Here is a 17,605-nt window from a genome sequence, read left to right as displayed (position 1 = left end):
TCGAATAAAAAAGGAAAAATATGAAATTGGATCTACAAGTGTTACCTTCTTGGGCTATTAATGAGCATAGTGCAGAGCTGTGGGGGCTCCATGGTTCTGTCAAAGATGGTGAACAGCAAAAAGTGTCGTGGATTTGTGGGATTTTTTTAAAAGTCACAAAAATTATGAACTATGGATGGAGAAAGTTGCATGCTGGAAACTTGACTGCTAGCTCCCAGAAATGCTTAGGCGAGTCATTTCTATCCCACAACACATTGCAAAAATTTCCCCAAAGTCATTGTGCTGGACAGTGGCATGTGACATACTGGGATACCTACTCATACCTACTTTGCATTAACACAAGCACTCCTGGTGAGTACACACAATGCTGATACAAGCGGCCAAGTATGCATGCACCTGAGTGATGTACAAACTTCTGCAGTTGTACACCAATGAAACTTGTGTCAACCACAGGTTGTAGTGTAGACATAGCCTGAATGAATGAGGTGAGACCTCGCTGTCCTTAAATCCTACAGTCTTTTAATGAACTAGAGCCCTCAGATGACAATGATTGTCTCCCCAAGAGTTAGTTACAAGTAACACCACACCTCAAAACATTTTCTTTTACTTTCCATTCCTTTGCCATCTCTCTAAACCCTCCCATATACAACCTAGCTCATGGTTACAAAACCCATTATACTGCTCCCACATGCCCCAAAACATTTGTTCCCAAACATATGTTCCCATCAAATCACTTTCAATCACTTCTAAACCTTAGCATTGGCTTGTCATATTTATGGATAGAAGTGAATTTTCTAGGTAGAGCCCTGCGCAGATACAAAATTTGTATCCACATCCAATCCATGATCTGCAAACATGCTCCATGGATATCCCCATCCATGGATATAAAGCAGATATTTGCAGATTTGCATGGCTCTATCTCTAGGGTCATCCTGAGGGTTGGGGGTTACTCACCACATCTTCCTCTGCTGGCAAGATCACTTCAGGAATAAACACTTGATCCCTTGTTCTGCCCATGACTTGGACTGGCAGAATTGTTTCTAGTTCCCTCTTCCTCAGTGTTGTCTTGTACAGATAGTACAGAAATTCTGTCTGACCCCCTATTGAGTGATTCAGCTTGGCCCAATGCACCACACTGGACAGTCTCTCTAATATATAAAGAACACTACAAGGCATTTGGGTTACTTTCGGGTGCTTCTCTCTCTGTCTTTGGTGAGTAAACCTACACCATGACTCAGAGTAAAGTGCTCTCCTCTTAGCCATATATCTTTCCACCGTTTCCTTCACCGTGCAGTTCCCCAGGGACACCAAACCATTTGAAATAAGGTAGAAATAGAAAAGTTTTAGGACTCTTAGGCCAACAGATTCAACCAAGTGCAGTTTCAGTATGACATCCTAGAACATTTTTAACAATGTTTCATGCTTATCTAGCTCCCACTTAGATTGGCCACTTCCTGTCTATAGCAACTCTTCCTTGCACTTCTGCTAACTTGCCTATGCTAAGGGAGTTAGTAAAACACTTTCTCCATATTAGTTAGCCTGTGCCAGTGTCAGCGTTACTTGCTGCATTCTCTACATCTAAATGAATTGAAAATGGATTTTATCTCTTGGCTGCCATTACACTGGAAGTGTCTTTGCCCAAAGATGAAAAGCAAACCAGCCAACTCTAGTACAGTCCCACATCTCTTCTACCTGGTTCTGCGTATAGAGATAAAGGTGTTTATACTCACATAGGGAATTCTACTGAGCCAGAAAACCTAACATAGTGGAAATCAAATCTTACATCTTTCTATTCCAACTGATCTGTTTATTTAAAATTTTCAAATGGCTGGTCAAATTCTGCTCTGAGTTGCATGTGTCTAGCCCCATTGACCTCAGTAAAGGTGGGTGTGTTTTGGTGAACATTGACAAGTTGCTTGTTCCTCCTGCACAATATATATAAACAAGATTAAATCCGCTAGTGCAATTTTAACTGATTGATTGAAGACTGAAGTCAATGGGACTACTCCCACAGTAAGGCAGGGCTGGGCAAACTTTTTGAGCTGAGGACCACATCTGGGTGGGGAAATTGTATGCAGGGCTGGGGCAGGGGGTTAGGGTGTGGGAGGGAGTGCAGGGTGTGGGAGGGGGTGCGGTGTGCAAGAAGGGGTTCAGGGCAAGGGATTGGGGTAGCGGAGGGGTACAGGGTGTATGAGGGGCTCAGGGAAGGGGGTTGCAGTGCAGGAGGGGTGTGGAGTGCAGGAAGGGGCTCAGGGCAGGGGTGCAGGAGGGGTGCAGGGTGCGGCAGGGAACGCAGGGCAGGGGGTTGGGGTGCAGGAGGGGTGTGGCAGGGGTTAAGGGGCTAAGGGCAGGGGGTTAGGGGTGCACGAGTTTGGACTGTGGCAGGGGGATCAGGGCAGGGGGTTGGGGTGCAAGAGGGTGCCGGGTGTATTAAGGGGCTCGGGGCAGGGGGTTGGCATGCAAGAGGGTGTGGGGTGCAGAAGGGGGCTCAGGGCAGGGGGTTGGCATGCAGGAGGGGTGTGGGGTGCAGAAGGGGGCTCAGGGCAGGGGTGCAGGAGAGGTGCGGGGTGTACGAAGGGACTCAGGGCAGGGAGTTGGGTGCAGGAAGGGTGATGAGTGCGGCAGGGGGCTTAGGGCAGGGAGTTGGGAGGCAGAATGCAGGCAGGGTTTGGGCTCCAGCCCGGCGCCGTTTATCTAAAGCGGCTCCAGGGTGGCAGCAGTGCACACCGGGAGACCGGGGCCAGGGCAGGCTCCCTGCATGCCTGCCCTGTCCCCGGCCCCGCGCCACTCCAGGAAGCTGCGGCCCCTGCGAGAAGGGGTGGTGGGCTCCACGTGTACCACCCTTGCCGCTCCTCCAGGTACCTCCTCTGAAGCTCCCATTGGCTGCGGTTCCCCATTCCCAGCCAATGGGAGCTGCAGGGGTGGTGCCTGGAGGCAAGAGCAACGCATGGAGCCCTCTGCCCCCGAACCTGGGGGCCTCAGAGAAGTCGTGCCAGACACTTCTGAGAGCAGCGCAGGGCCCCCAGCACCACGGGGGGCAATCCCATGGGCCAGATCCAAAGGCCTGAGGAGCCGGAGCCGGCCCACAGGTCATAGTTTGCCCACTCCTGCAGTAAGGTATTGCTCAGTGTGAGTAAGGAAGGCAGAATATGATCTTTAGTTTATTTACAAAAATTTGCCTTAGCAGGTTTAAGTACCAGGCAGGGGTGACTCCAGGCACCCGCATGCCAAGTGCGTGCCTGGGGCGGCAAGCCATGGGGGGCGCTCTGCCGGTCACTGCAAGGGCGACAGGCAGGTTGCCTTCGGCGGCATGCCTGTGGAGGGTCCGCTGGTCCCGCAGCTTCAGCAGACCTCCTGTAGGCTGCCGCCGAATCCGCGGGACCGGGGACCTCCCACTGCAAGCCGCTGAAGGCAGCCTGCCTGCTGTGCTTGGGGCGGCAAAATACCTAGAGCCGCCCCTGGTACCAGGTAATTAGTTATCTATTAGTTTATTAGTAAAGGAACCATTAGTACTTTTAGCGCAATTGCCACACATATTTATTTGATTACTTGCACCACAGTCTAAATTCTATATCCACCATTATTTTCAGTCCTTCCGGCTGATCTTTTGCAATCTACCTCCTATCATATATAACTGTCATTTGATTATAGTCTTAGGGTCAGATCCTCAAAGGTGTCTAACTCCCATCGATTTCAATCTGAGGTAAGCATCTAAATCTGGACCTTTGTGCTACTTCTCTTTGCTCATTTAAATCTGATTCAGACAGTCTTGAGCACTGGCTTTGTTAAAATTAGTTGTAATTCGTGCCACCACCAGTATGGGAGGTCATATAATTTATATCATCAGCTTTTGTTTTCCAGAAACTATGGGTCACATCATGCTGACTTTACTCATTAGCAATTGCATTACTGTTTTCAAAATTACCTCAGAAAGTCCATTCAGGCTTTTGGAGATAAGCAAGGTTTACACTTAAAAATTAGATTGACCTAGTTATGTTGCTCAGGGATGTGAAAAATTTCATGCCCTGAGCACTGCAGTTAAGTCGATCTAACCCCCACTGTAAACACTGCTAGATTGACAAAATAATTCTTCCATCACAGCACCTCAAGCTTTGTTTTGATAGGTAGATAGTTGATTTTTTTCACTGAATAAGGAAAAACTATTCATTGGATGAATCAAGAAGGTAAAAGGAAATAATATTTGAAGCTAAGAAAAGGAGGAACTAAGACAGAGGTTACACAAGGGTCTACAGAGGCCTGTTCTACAGGGCTCATTCCCACTTCACCACATTCCCACTTCACTCTACTCCACAGTCCAAATCTGAACTGTGGGATTACATGAGCTTCCTCTTCTTTCTTCCCATTTTTGAGCATTGGTTACACCTTACAGTTTGTTTCACACTGAGTAAATATGTCAAGGGTATGAACTTGGCCAAATACCAAAACACAGGCCAATTTCTGCTTTTGATTACACTGTAGATTAAGGGTAAATCCCTAGAAGTCAATGGAGTTATTCTGGATTTATACCAGTATAAAAGAGCAAACTCTCCTCCCAATGCAATCCTCAAAGACTTTGGTGACGTGCACTAGGGGTGCTGCAGCCCACAGTGTGCTGGAGTGGAACTGAGGAGACCTAGGTGCTAGTCCCAGCTCTGCCGCTGCCTGCTAAGTGATCTTGGGCAAGTCACTTTCCTTTCTTCTGCCTCAGTTTCCTAATCTGTAAAATGGAGATAATGATACTGACCTCCTTTGGAACGCACTTTGAGATCAATTTATGAAAAGTGTTATATAAGAGCTACGTAGTATTTAATGAGAAGTGACTTTGATCCTTAATCTGTATATACAATTCTTTAAAGTTTAAAAAACACAACTGTCCATAATCAGATCTTAAACTACATCTATTTGAACAATGTCAATTGCCACAAGTGTGAACCATTTGACAGTTTGAATCTAAGTCTGGGTAAAACATTTTTAATGCTGTATCAGAGAGAAGTGAAATGTCAGGAATTGAATATGGTATAGCAATGCCTTTTTATACAGTTTCCTCCTGTTCCAAGGAATTGTTTTGATGAAGATTTTATACCTACATTAACAGTTTGATTAATAATTTACAGTTGTGCTCAACCCAACCCATAAAACAAATTCAATTGCATGCTAATACCAATATTTAAAACCACAAGAGGTCAGAGATAAGGAATCAGAGACAACTGCCTTGGTCTCCCAGCATATCTGCCTCCCTTGCTTTTATGTGTTATGATAGTCTTTCATTACATGGTCACAAGACATTAGACAACAGAAATATTCTTGGACAAACTGTTTACAAGTATGGGGTCCTGAGATGAAAGCAGAGAAATAGGGTTATGTTCACTCTAGTAAGTTATAAGACCATACAAGTTTCTGGCTCAGTTGTCCTATCCTGATACTAAATAGTGCATGAAGATATGGTGATAACTGCACTTAGTTTGAAAGGTTTTCACCAAAATCATCCCAGCAGGACTGGAGTTTGCTTGCCTGCATTTGGGCACGCTGTCAGGAATTCTATGGGGAAAGACTGGAGATCTTTGCCACAGGGAGGATCAAGCGTACAATGAGCTAGTGTTTCTTAACACGAAACTTGGAGAAAAGCCAGGAAATAGAGAAAAATGGAAAATTAAGTGGTCTGATTTGAGAAAGATTCAGGGCACTAGGCTAGAGCCTCAGCTGGTGTAAGTCAGCATATTTGCACTGAAGTCAGTGGAGCTAAAACAATTTACATCTGCTGAGGATTTGACCCATTATGAGAGGGCTTCCCCTCCCCTTCATTTGTTGACCAAAGGGTCACCTGGGGCCTTATTTTCCACTGACTTGAGTAATAAGGGTGCAACAGACAAGAGAGCAAGTAAGGGCTAGTCTACACTTACCAGCCGGGTCGACGCGGGGAGTTCGACTTCTCGGAGTTCGAACTATCGCGTCTAATCTGGACGCGATAGTTCAAACTCCGGAAGCGCCGCGGTCGACTCCGGTACTCCACCACTGCAAACGGCGGTGGCGGAGTCGACCTTGGAGCCGCAGACTTCGATTCCGCAGTGTCTGGACGGGTGAGTAGTTCGAACTAGGGTACTTCGAATTCAGCTATGCTATTCACGTAGCTGAACTTGCGTACCCTAGTTCGACCCCCGCCCTTAGTGTAGACCTGCCCTAAGAGACTGATCTTTAGTGACTGATTCCAGTCACATGACATGGGTCAGGATTATATAGCATGGGCCATTATCCATTGGCTCCACTGGCTACTGATCTACTTTGCTCAGGTGTAACAGACAAGTCAAGGTGTGGGTAACATTACCAAATCAACAAGGAGTCCGGTGGCACTTTAAAGACTAACAGATTTATTTGGGCATAAGCTTTCGTGGGTAAAAAACCAAATCAGATAGACAAGGTGGGTGAAGTAATATCTTTTATTGGACCAACTTCTGTTGGTGAGAGAGAGACCAGCTTTTGAGGTCTTCTTCAGAGCTTTGTGTAGCTTGAAAACTGGTCTCTCTCACCAACAGAAGCTGGTCCAGTAAAAGATGTTACCTCACCCACCTTATCTCTAATATCCTAGACTCAACACGGTTACAACCCTGCAAATTCCAAATCAGATTGGCAGTATTTTATGCAAAGGAAAAAATGAGTTTTCTGAATGTTATTTTTAGAGCCAAGAAGTGCTGATGTGCTGCTGACAGAGATTTGATTATTTCTCTTTTTATTGGTCTGAATCTTTAGAAACTAGAGAAGGAGAAATCGTCACATTGCTGTGCTTCTAGCAATGGGACAATTAAAATAAATAAATGTAAATAACAACAAAATAAAAATAACATCCAGAAAACTCATTTTTTAGAATTAGACTGAACAACTACCCTAGGAAAAAACCCTAGGAAAGCAAGTGAAATTCTGGAAAACACACTACACAGCAATCAACAATTTACAGAAAGCACAATCTTCTTCCAGGCCCATTCAATGCAATATCCATCATACTCATAAATCAACTGTCTGCTAAGCTTTACTTTACCTTTACTCAGTCCTGGTAATGATGCAAGCATTAAATATGAAAAAGATAGCAACCTTCTCCATCCATAATAAGGAGTTTCATCATCAGGTACAATGAATCTAAGAGAACTTCTGTCCCAAGCAGCTTATATTACTGGCACACACATTAACAGATTCAATGTGTTTCCTTGGGAGTTTTCCAGCAGCTGTAGAGCAAGTTGGAAAATGAGATTTCTTTTTCCAGGATGAGTTTTTCTTGTTGGTAAAGTTTCCCCTATCCAATTTTTTTTAAACCAAAAAATTTCAAATTTGTCATTTTGTTTTAAAAAACAAATCAACAAACAAAGGAGGGAGGGTATTTCATTTAGACTACAAAATTTAGGTGTGTTTTTTCTAAAAACTAAAATATGTTTAGAGTTTGGAGGTACCTCTATTCTTTACTTTCTCTCAAATGGAAAAAGGGAGGGAAAGTGTGAGGAAGAGGAGAAAAGCTCAGTGTTTACTCCTTTTACTGTTTAATTAAAACAATAAAAAGATCTGAAAAGCAGCTCTATTTCAAAACAAATTTAAAAAATTAGTTTTGAAAATTCAGTTTTTCCTAACATTTTTTATTTTGAAAAAAAAAGGAAAATTAAAAAGTTCATTTTCAACAAACCCATATTTCCTGACAAAAAGTTTTCAACCAATACTAAGCAGTTTGCTTCACAGTCTGCAACAGCCCATGAACTCTCATTCCAACCAGCAGTAATGTGGTTTTTGAGATACAGCCATATGGTGGCATTAAAGAGACAGTTACAGAAAAATATCCTAATTGTATCTAATTTTGCTGTAGGGAAATCATAATGATAAACTCTCTTGTCTAGCTCCCTTTCTCTGAAAGCTTTTTCAAATGATTAAAAATAAATAAATAGTCACACTCAGGACTAATCCAAGATTCAGCACCGTATTATAAAATTTTAAAATGGTGGAGTGTAGCATTAGCAGTTATGGAGATTACTGAAAAATAGGAGCCTAATTCCTTTATCAGGAAAGAAACAATATCAGATTTCCTACTTCACCTGTACTCTGAAGTGCTGGGAAACATACTTCTTAGTGTCAATGCTAATAGCCACGGAGGATGCCAACACAGCTCTTTAGTTTTTAGTGGAGAAGCTGTTCTTCACTTCCTCTTCTCAAACTCTTGTGTATTGATGCTCCCTAGAGGTGGCTACATTTCAGTAATAGCTGGACTTATCCCATTTACTTTCTGTGAAGTGTTTTGGGATCCTTCTGGATGAAAGTGCTATATCAATGTCGGCACACTTTTCAATGCAGGGTATATTAAGTATGTGTTTCATTTAGGTCCAAGGCACTGATACAAGAAACAAGCTACTTTGTGTTAGTTTATTTGCAATTTGAAAGGTCTGAGCCAGATTCACCACTATGGTCTGGTGATGCAAAGTTGTAAGCTTAGTTTAACTGGCCAGCTGAACTGGGTAGTCAACTGTTTTGCATCACCAGAAAGACATAGGGCAACCAATGTGTAATGGTGTCTCTGGGCATTTAAACACATGGTTAGGTCCTTGCTAGCGGAGGTCGGCAACTTTCACTTAAATGTAAAAAAAAAACATTTAAATTAACTTTTTATTTCATTGTATTTTATTTTACATGTATCTTTTCTTCGTTGTCTTTGATCTGTTGTTTTTAACCCTTGTAACTGTAACCCTTCTACCAGTCAGAGTTAGCAGCAGAATTGGTTCAGTATCTAGGGGTTCCTTTTCAACAAAACAACACAAAACTGTCTCAAGCCCCTACCCAGTGACCTGGGACAATTACACACCACCCCCTGGACACCTCTAAGAGGCAATAATTCCACACTTGCAAGCACAGAGTCTGAGTGTAGCAAACCTTTTAATAAAAGGAGGGAAGTAAGTTAACTCAGCATTCATTTGGGAAAACACCATAAACATGGTCCATAAACACAAACCATGAGCAAAAACCCACCCTTCCCTCAGGTTCTTAAGTCCAGTAACCAAAGGTCCCTTTAACGTGCCCGTCCCTTCTCTGCACCTGACTCACAGTTGCTGGCCTTGGTCAGTGCAGACCCAGAGATCAGAGGTGAAGCTGCAGAGTTCACCTCCTACCCTGGGTGCAGGGGGGTATAAGAAGGCACCTTACTTGCTCTGCTGCCCAGGTACTTGCTTGTCACACCTCTCTGCCCACTGCCCTGCTGGCCAATCACCACAGGCTCCACTCTTCTCCACTAGCTGTCCTGCTGGCTGATCACCATGCCTCTCTGCAGGGCTCCGCTCTGGCCCTCTCTGCCTGCTGCCTTGCAGGCCAATTGCAATACCTCTCCACTGGCTGCCCTGCCAGCCTATCACCCAGATGTCTTCAGGTCCCACCACTTACAATAGTTCTCAGTGATTTCAGCTGCTGGTGCACACTGCACAGTCTCTTGCATCAGTGACACTGTCCCCAATCAGGTCTAATATTTAAAGCTAGGTATCAGTGATTTCAGTTCTGTAGTATGTTACAAGACTCTCAATTGAGTCTAAATTAGCTCTTTTATTACACAGTGGAGAGAGAAAAAGTATTAAATGCTGTCTAAGACCCTTAAGCAAGGCCCACACCACCAGTTATAGGTACCTATCCCCACCCCCTCTCAACTCAATGGGCTTTGGAATCCATGTCTCCTGCCTACAAGAGCTGTTTAGTTGAGGGTGAGTCCCTCTATCAGGGCATGCCAAGTACAGTTCTACTGCCCTCGATTTACACAACAAGGATAACTATGCTTTATTACTCCTGGCCCAATAACAAGGAGACTGGGAATCCAACACCAGCCAAAAGTGATCATTTGGGGAAGCAATCCCATCATGCTGAGCACCAGGGCTGGCTTTACACCAATTCCCCTGATTCCCCAGAATCAGGCCCCACGCCGAATCTGCACCCATGCCTAAGAGGACCCCGCTCCGAGGGTCTTTGGTGGCATTTCGGCAGTGGAGGGTCCTTTGGTGCCATGGAAGACCCGGAGCGGACCCCCAGCTGCCGAAGTGCCGCCAAAGCCCCGGACCACTGCCAAGTATTCCAGTTGGGTCCCGTGAGCCATAAAGCCAGTCCTGCTGAGCGCCTAGGCACGGTGGGTGTGCCCATGCAAACGAGATCAGCTCCTGAAGTCCTTTTCCACAGTTCATCACTAAATGTCAGGGGAGAGCTCATTCAGACTATGCTTGCATAACATTTGTATGAATCTTAAAAAAAATAGAAATGTCAGTTTACAGATCCTTCTATTTTATAGTAATTCATGGACAAGCAAGAAAAAAGCATGTGTCATGATGAGACCTACAGCGCACACTGGCAGGGAAGAGATTTTACTTGGGATGTTCTAAACATTAATGTGACCCTTTCTGAAATTTAGAAGGTTTTTTACATTTTTGCAGATCTCTTTAGAAACACAAATAATATGGGCTCAGTGATCATTTGCATAAGTTTTTTTACCAGCGTAACTCCAGGCTCCAGTGACATAAGTAAGTCAGTGCAGTAAGTTGGTATAAAACCAGTGTCAACTATGTCCAGAGAGCTTGGGCAGAAGTTACTTAGAAACCCTTATGGTGTGTTGGTGACTGTGGGGCTAGAGGGGTGAACATTTTCCAGTTTGTTCAAGGCATCAGAATTCTTACACCCAGTATTTAAAGAAGCTAGTTTCAGACTCATGTTTGTTTGACTAAATACTACTGTGGTTTTGGCCATCTTCAGCTAATAAAGGTCAAAATGGTTTCAAACTACATTTAAAAATACTGTTTTAAAAATGTAAAGATAGGTCATTAACTTTGATGTTTAGTGTCAGCCTGAAAACAAATGTTAACAACCAAGTTAGTTATACATATCCAAGATGCTGACAGCCTGTTGAGAGGAGCTCTGGTGAGCGCTGCTCTCCTGACAGAGAGCCTCTTAGCATGAATGTACACATTGAGTTTTGGATGATTTTGATTCCACTTGGACTGAGACAGGAAATGAGCTCAGTCCCATTGATCAGCCTTCCACACCAAGGATCTGGTGTTAATGGGAGTCCTTCCATTGAATTCAATGGGCTTTCAGTCAGGCCCAAAAGTGGGCCACAGCCAGAATAGATAAGTCCAGAGATGGACATTTCCATTTTCAGGTTAAGTCAGCCTAAAATATAATTTAGAGGGAAACTGCCCCTCCTGTACCTCTGTGAAGCAATAAAGGGTATTCTCCTTCTGCAGAGCCCCTTGGAGCTGTGGGGAGCAGCGTCTGAAGCAAACCTCTGTTGATAGGCCGGCTTGGCAGAAGTCAATCTTTATTTATTTAATCATTTTGACAGATGTTTATTTTTAAGCATTTTTCACAGCTGCTGGAAATAATGGAGGGGGATCAGATAATAATCATGTAATGACAGAAGTCATTGAGATTAAAAAGTTAAAGCGTTATAACCATTCAAACACAAATTGTCAACATTGCATGTAAAAATATACAAAGTAAATATTTTAAAATCGAACTCTAATAAGGTCTCCAGCAGCATTTTTCTGACTTTGGCTTATCTGTAAATGTTGATAATCATCAATGGAGATATTTTTTCCTTTGTTTGGGCATGTACAATGAAATTGACATTTACCAATATAAATCTAATTCTTCCAAGCCTATTGATAGGATATGGTCCAGGCAAACACTTTAACCTAGAGGAAGGTCTATTTTAAATCAAAGCTTGAGATTGGTTCCTGTTTCCAGATACTGATAAACACATTTAGTGGAAAATGGCACATTTTTTCCTGTCCCTTTTCTGACTACCAGTGACCCTCAGAAGCATGGGGAAGGTGCTCTGACATTGGAAGCACGTTATCAAAATAAAATCCTTTTCAAGTTTATTTCACAGGCTTAAAGGACAAATGGGGACACCAGGATATATCACATTAACTTATAAAATGGACTAGATGATTTTTACTGACAACTGGGCATGTTAGGGGCGCTTATTTTGATTTGTATATTTCAAAATGCATCCATCCTCCATTCCAGGCCCATGCACCAGAATTAAATAATAAAACATACAAATTAGGGGAAACATTATGTTAAGCATAGTCTCGCATTCAGGGACCATCATGTTTAACTCAGACTCTCGGAGATAAATTTTACTGGAATCACAATTTACCCAGGATTAGCTGATAAGATGTCAAACCCTATCTGCACTAGCTGCCAGGTCACAGTGAGCATCATGTTAGTGCAGGGTCAGGCAAACATTTTGGCCCTAGGGCCACATCGGGTACAGAAATTGTATGGAGTGCCAGGTAGGGAAGGCTGGGGGAGGCTATGCCTCCCTAAACAGCGAGGCGTGGCCTGGCCTCTGCCCCCTATCCAGCCCCTTGGAACCCTCACCCCCATCCAACCCCCCCCGCTCCCCACCGCTGACTGCCTCCCGGGACTCCTGCATCCTATCCAAACACCCCGGCTCTCTGCCCCCTGACCATCCCCACGGGTCACCCATCTCCTATCCAATCCCCCCTGCTCCCCACCCTCTGACAGCCCCCCTTTGGGCCCCCCTGCCTTCAATCCAACCCTCCCTGCTCTCCCTGCTCCATGTTACCTGTGGGGTAGAGGATGGGGGGGGCTCAGTCCTTTCCCTGTGTGTTTCCCCTGCTCATTTGGCTGCTCTCCCTGGCAGTCGGGCAGGGCTCGCTCCCTGTCTGGGCTTGGCTGCTGGGCACAGGGGCCAAGCATGCTGGGGATGGAGGGGGGCCCTGGCTTGCTCTGCCCCTGGGTCCTGCTGCCGGGGACAGGCCCCCTTGACTGCCCCCCTGCTCCTCGCCTCCCCCCACCACCCCAGAACTCCCTCTGCTCTGCCCCCTGACTGTGCTGCCCTGGAGCACCAGGTCTGGCGACCCTATAGCCGTGCTGTCCGTCCGGAGCTGCAGCCATGCTGCCTAGGCGCTGGGGGAACTGTGACTACGAGGGAGGCAGGGAGACTGGGGAGCAGAAGGGGAGGGGCCGGGGCTAGCCTCCATCCCGTTCACTGCAGAGAGTTGGGCTGGCTCCTCCACAAGCCTGTCCTGACCCTGCTCCCTGGCAGGAGCTTCGGGGCCAGAGAAAGGTCCTGTGGGCTGGATGTGACGGGCAGGCCGTAGTTTGCCCCCTTTGTGTTAGTGGATACATCTCCTTAAGCTCATATGCTAAAACAACCTAATTTTCTACCAAGGACAAACCCCCTGGGGCATAAATTGTCTTTTCAGCAAACTCCTTTGTTCTGACTGTTCCCTGTCTATTTCACTGTGTATGCCGACAACCAGCCAGCAGGTACAAATATCAGAATGCGTAATTAACACAACACAAGGACATACCTGCTTGAGTCATCCCTGCTTTCCTGGGCACAGCCCTGATGTGAAGGCTTTTCCAGTGATATAAACGCACCCTTCCCGATTACCAAGGTACCTAGGCACCAGAATTAATCATTTGTGGTTGTAAGCAAGGGTCTTACCTCTACAGTAACCATCACATACCTGCACCTCATTTCCTCCATTTTCAGTCTTCCATAGGCTTTTAGGTCTCTGGTCAAAAGCCCAAAATGTCCACCCCTTCTAGAGTTAAGTAGAAGCCCAACACCATGAAACAGCCTCCTAGCCATCAGTAGTTCTTTACTCCTGTCATCACAGGGTGCATCCTCCTCAGGTTGCAGCTCCTCTTTGTGCCTTCTCCAGGCTACAATAGTCTATTTAGCCCCCCTCCACACTGAATAGTACCCACAGCTCCTTTCCCTAACTCAGCAGCTCATTTGCCCTGTTTGTTTAGGGATAAATAAGAGGAACTTCCTCTCACCCTCACCAGAGGCCATGTCCCAGATTGCTAAGTGAATGCAAGTGTCAGCTCATGTCTGGACACACTCTGCATTCTCCTTCCAGGGCCTTTTTCTTTTCTCATCATCCATTCCAGGAGTCTTTCTACATCCTATCTTTTAACCCCCCAGGGCCCTCCAGGCTCCATTCCTCAAGCCATCCTGCCTAGGCCCTGCAAAGCAACCAACCCTAAATTTAGCCTCCAACCAAATCACTTTTAAACTGAGCTCCATGCTTGCTTTAGAGGGAGTGGCAGATATTACTGACTTCCCTCTAGGACTACATTTCCCAGGGCTCCTCCACCGTAAAGAGCCAAATTCCCACTAAAAGTGGGATTGGTGGTGCCCACTGTTAGAGGACCCAGATACTCTGGTACAGTCAGTGACAATGACTATGATAATAGGTGATAAAAATAGGAGCCCAACAAATTCAATAAATACACGTGTTAGATTTACGTAGTGTTTTTGTACAATACTTAAACCACAACACAACACCATGAGGATGGACTGTGTCCCAGGTCCCAGGTCCAGGTCATACAGCTAATGCACTAGGGCCTGATCCAATTCTTATTGAATTCTATGAAAGTTCTTCCACTGACTATGATGCAAGGAGTTAATGGAATCAGAAATTGTTGCACAATCCCCCCTCCACCCATATGCTATAGACGTGATCAATGGACAGTGTACATATCATTCTGGTACTTTAGGATAAATCAGACCACTATTTTTCCTTTTATGTAGTCTCCTTCACAAGCTCAGAATATTTCCTTAATTGAAAAAAATAATCTCTGTTATATTCTTTGGCTTTGTCTGGTTCTAATTATGATTGACTATTAACAGTGGACTTTCTTACAAAGGTGCATTACTGGCAACGGGAGGGACTTTTCCTCTTTGGAAAAATATGCACCAGAATGTATCTGTTTACTGCAATTGTGATTTAACTTTCCACTGTGTGCCATGGGATTGTTGTGTTCCAAAGAAGGAAACCGAGTATAAGACCACTGCGCAGATATAATTCTCTTGAGCTAAACAAGGATGCAAATTGAAAAGAAACTGCTGCAATTTTCATGTAGAACGTGAAAGATTAACAAAAAGACAATGAGAGCACACACCAAAGTGCCTTGGACTGAGTGCAATTTTAGTACAACCTACATGACAGACATTTCCTTGTCATATTTTTCCAACTAAGAAGAATCAGTGTTTTTGTAAGAAACCCAGCACTTGTCTGTTTATAAATCTTTGTGCATCAAGTGAGTGCAGCACAGGCCCTCCTCTGCAATGCAGATATGTAAAGTTCAGCAAGAGTATTTCCAATACCTACTGGCTGCTCTAAGGATGAGGGTCTTAATAACAGACCTGGTTCTCATCTCTGCTAAGTAGCTCCACTGAAGTCCATGTTGTTACAAAGTGTAAAACTTGTGTACGTGAAAGGAGGCACAGGCCCAAGGCATTTCTTCTTTAGGCCCCAACCCTGCCTTGAGCTCTGCCCCGACATGCTTGTGTGGTTCTCAGTGCAGGAGTGGGCCTCTTACAGTAAGCTCTTTGAGGCAGGGATCTCCCTTCCTGTTTTACAGGAAGCATCTGGCATACTTGTGTGTGATACAAGTTAACTGTTAAGAAAACACCAGCAACAATAGTGTACAACACAGAGAGATACAAATGGCATTTTCTATTCTAGAGTAGTGACTGGCAACAAAGCATTCACTATTACAATATTATTCGCTCAAAGTAAATGCTGATTTGGAGCATGCCACATTGATCCTCCGCCCAAGAAAATCTGCAATAAACTGTGCACCAGCATTGCAAATTTTGGCAAATTAGGCCCTCAGGATTCCTGATCAGTGGCTCTTTATCTCAGCTAAATTATATAATTAATTAAAAATGATGGTGGCTTCTTGAACTGTCAGGTGGTTAGTCTAACTCAGGGCCATTGTGCTCACAATGATTCTCCCGGGTCCTTTCCTGGCACCATTCAAGAGGGAAGACTGTAACCTTAGCCATGCCCAAGACTCGTACGCAGGCTGTCACTTCTCCTGTATTAGGACAGGGATACGATCTCGAGAGATCAGCCAGCTTGTCCTCCAGCACGGAACAGACAAAAACCAATACACAATAGTTAAAAAACAAACAAACTGATGGTGGTAGTTAGCAATAGAGAAAAAAGAATTTTACACGTGTTTTGATTTTTAAATATAAAAGGACTGAGATGGGTGGAGACTATGCAAATTTCTTTCAAGTGATCCTAGATGGCAGTTATATATGAAAACTGATACTGTACAAACAATAAAATTACTCTAATAGTTAAATTGGATCAAACATGGGCTGTGAGTCAGGACATTTGGGTTCTAATCTAGAGCCTGACACCAACATGCTGTGATATCTTGGACAAGTCACTTAGACCTAGAACCTCAAAGATACTTACTCTCCTAGCTCTGATTGAAATCAATGGAAGTTAGGCACCTAAATATCTTTGAGGATCTGGGCCATATGCCCCAATTCAAGAAACCATTTAAACACGTGCTTAAGTCCAGCCCTGATTAGGACAGCATTTAAGCATATGCTTTACTTTAAACATGTTTAAGGACTGTCCTAAATAGGGATGTTTTCCTGAACTGAGAGGCCTTAAAATCTGTCCTCCTCAGTTTTCCTGTCTCTAGAATGGAGTTATTAAAGATCCGTGAAGTACGTTAAGATCTATAGAAAAAAATACTATTTAAATGTCAAGTATTAGTAATAGACCATGAGCCTGCTGATTTTTCCTTTTAAATATCAAGTTGTCTTGGAAAGTAGATTTGCCCATACTCTTGTTCAGCACTCTGATTTCAGGGCATGTTTCAGCTCATACCATATAACATTAATTAATGTGAATGTCTGGAAGTTATTTTTCTTCAATCTTTTAAAACAGGGGAGGGCAAACTACAGCCTGTGGGCTGGATCCGGCCCGTCAGGGCTTTCAATCCAGGCTGCAGGATTGCCAACCCCATGGCGCAGCAGGGCTAAGGCAGGCTCCCTGCCTGCCTTGGTCCCACCCTGCTCCCGGAAGCAGCCAGCACCATGTCCTTGTGGCCCCTGGGGGAGGGAGAGGCAGAGGGCTCTGTGTGCTGCCCTCAACTGCAGGCACCACCCCCCGCAGCTCCTGTTGGCCAGAAACGGGGAACTGCGGCCAATGGGAGCTTCAGAGGTGGTACCGACAGGCAAGGGCAGCATGCGGTGGAGCCGCCTGCCCCACACCATCCCCAGGAGCCACTGCCGGACATGCTGGCCACTTCCAGGAGCGGCACGGGGCCAGGGCTGGCACGGAGCCTGCCTTCGCCCCGTTGCATGCTGCTGCTACCCTGGAGCTGCTCAAGGTAAGCGGAACCAGGCCGGAGCCTGCACTCTGAAACTCTCCTGCACCACAACCCCCTGCCCTGAGCCCGCTAACCCCCTCCCATATCCCCTCCTGCACCCCAATGCCTTGCCTGAGCCCCTTCCCGCACACAACACCCCCTCTCACATGTCACACTTCGTCCACCCGAACCCCCTGCCCCAGCCCTAGATTCACGGCCCTGTATACAATTTCTCCACCCAGATGTGGTCCTCGAGCCAAAAAGTTTGCACATACCTGTTTTAAAAGGACTGAAACCAAAAGTTCTCAGATTTGCTCTACATACATGTATAATGAGGCAGCAGAGGGTTGTATAAAAGCACTGTGTAAAAATACCAGAAAATGCAATCCAACTCAGATTTATGCCATGTGGATAATACTTGTACCATCCCAAACAAAACAAAGGAGTA

At 45.0% G+C, this 17,605-nt stretch overlaps 1 protein-coding gene across 16 annotated transcripts in view; it reads right to left on the bottom strand.

Moving 5' to 3' along the window:
• The window catches only part of SCIN (scinderin), a 148,700-nt gene that overhangs the window by 93,888 nt on the left and 37,207 nt on the right, over positions 1–17,605 (bottom strand). Inside the window, exon 1 of one of the 16 annotated variants that reach the window (XM_039525870.1) lies at positions 13,338–13,365. The exons of the other annotated variants lie outside the window; for them this stretch is intronic. Within the exon in view, the coding sequence (XP_039381804.1) occupies positions 13,338–13,350 (13 nt within the window). The 5' untranslated portion in view covers positions 13,351–13,365. Of the gene's footprint in view, positions 1–13,337; positions 13,366–17,605 lie in introns of those variants that run through there. 16 annotated transcript variants of the gene reach the window in all.

The sequence above is a fragment of the Mauremys reevesii genome, linkage group 2 (assembly GCF_016161935.1).
Source record: "Mauremys reevesii isolate NIE-2019 linkage group 2, ASM1616193v1, whole genome shotgun sequence".
Lineage (NCBI taxonomy): Eukaryota > Metazoa > Chordata > Testudines > Geoemydidae > Mauremys > Mauremys reevesii.
This window is presented reverse-complemented; position numbering and strand designations above follow the sequence as displayed.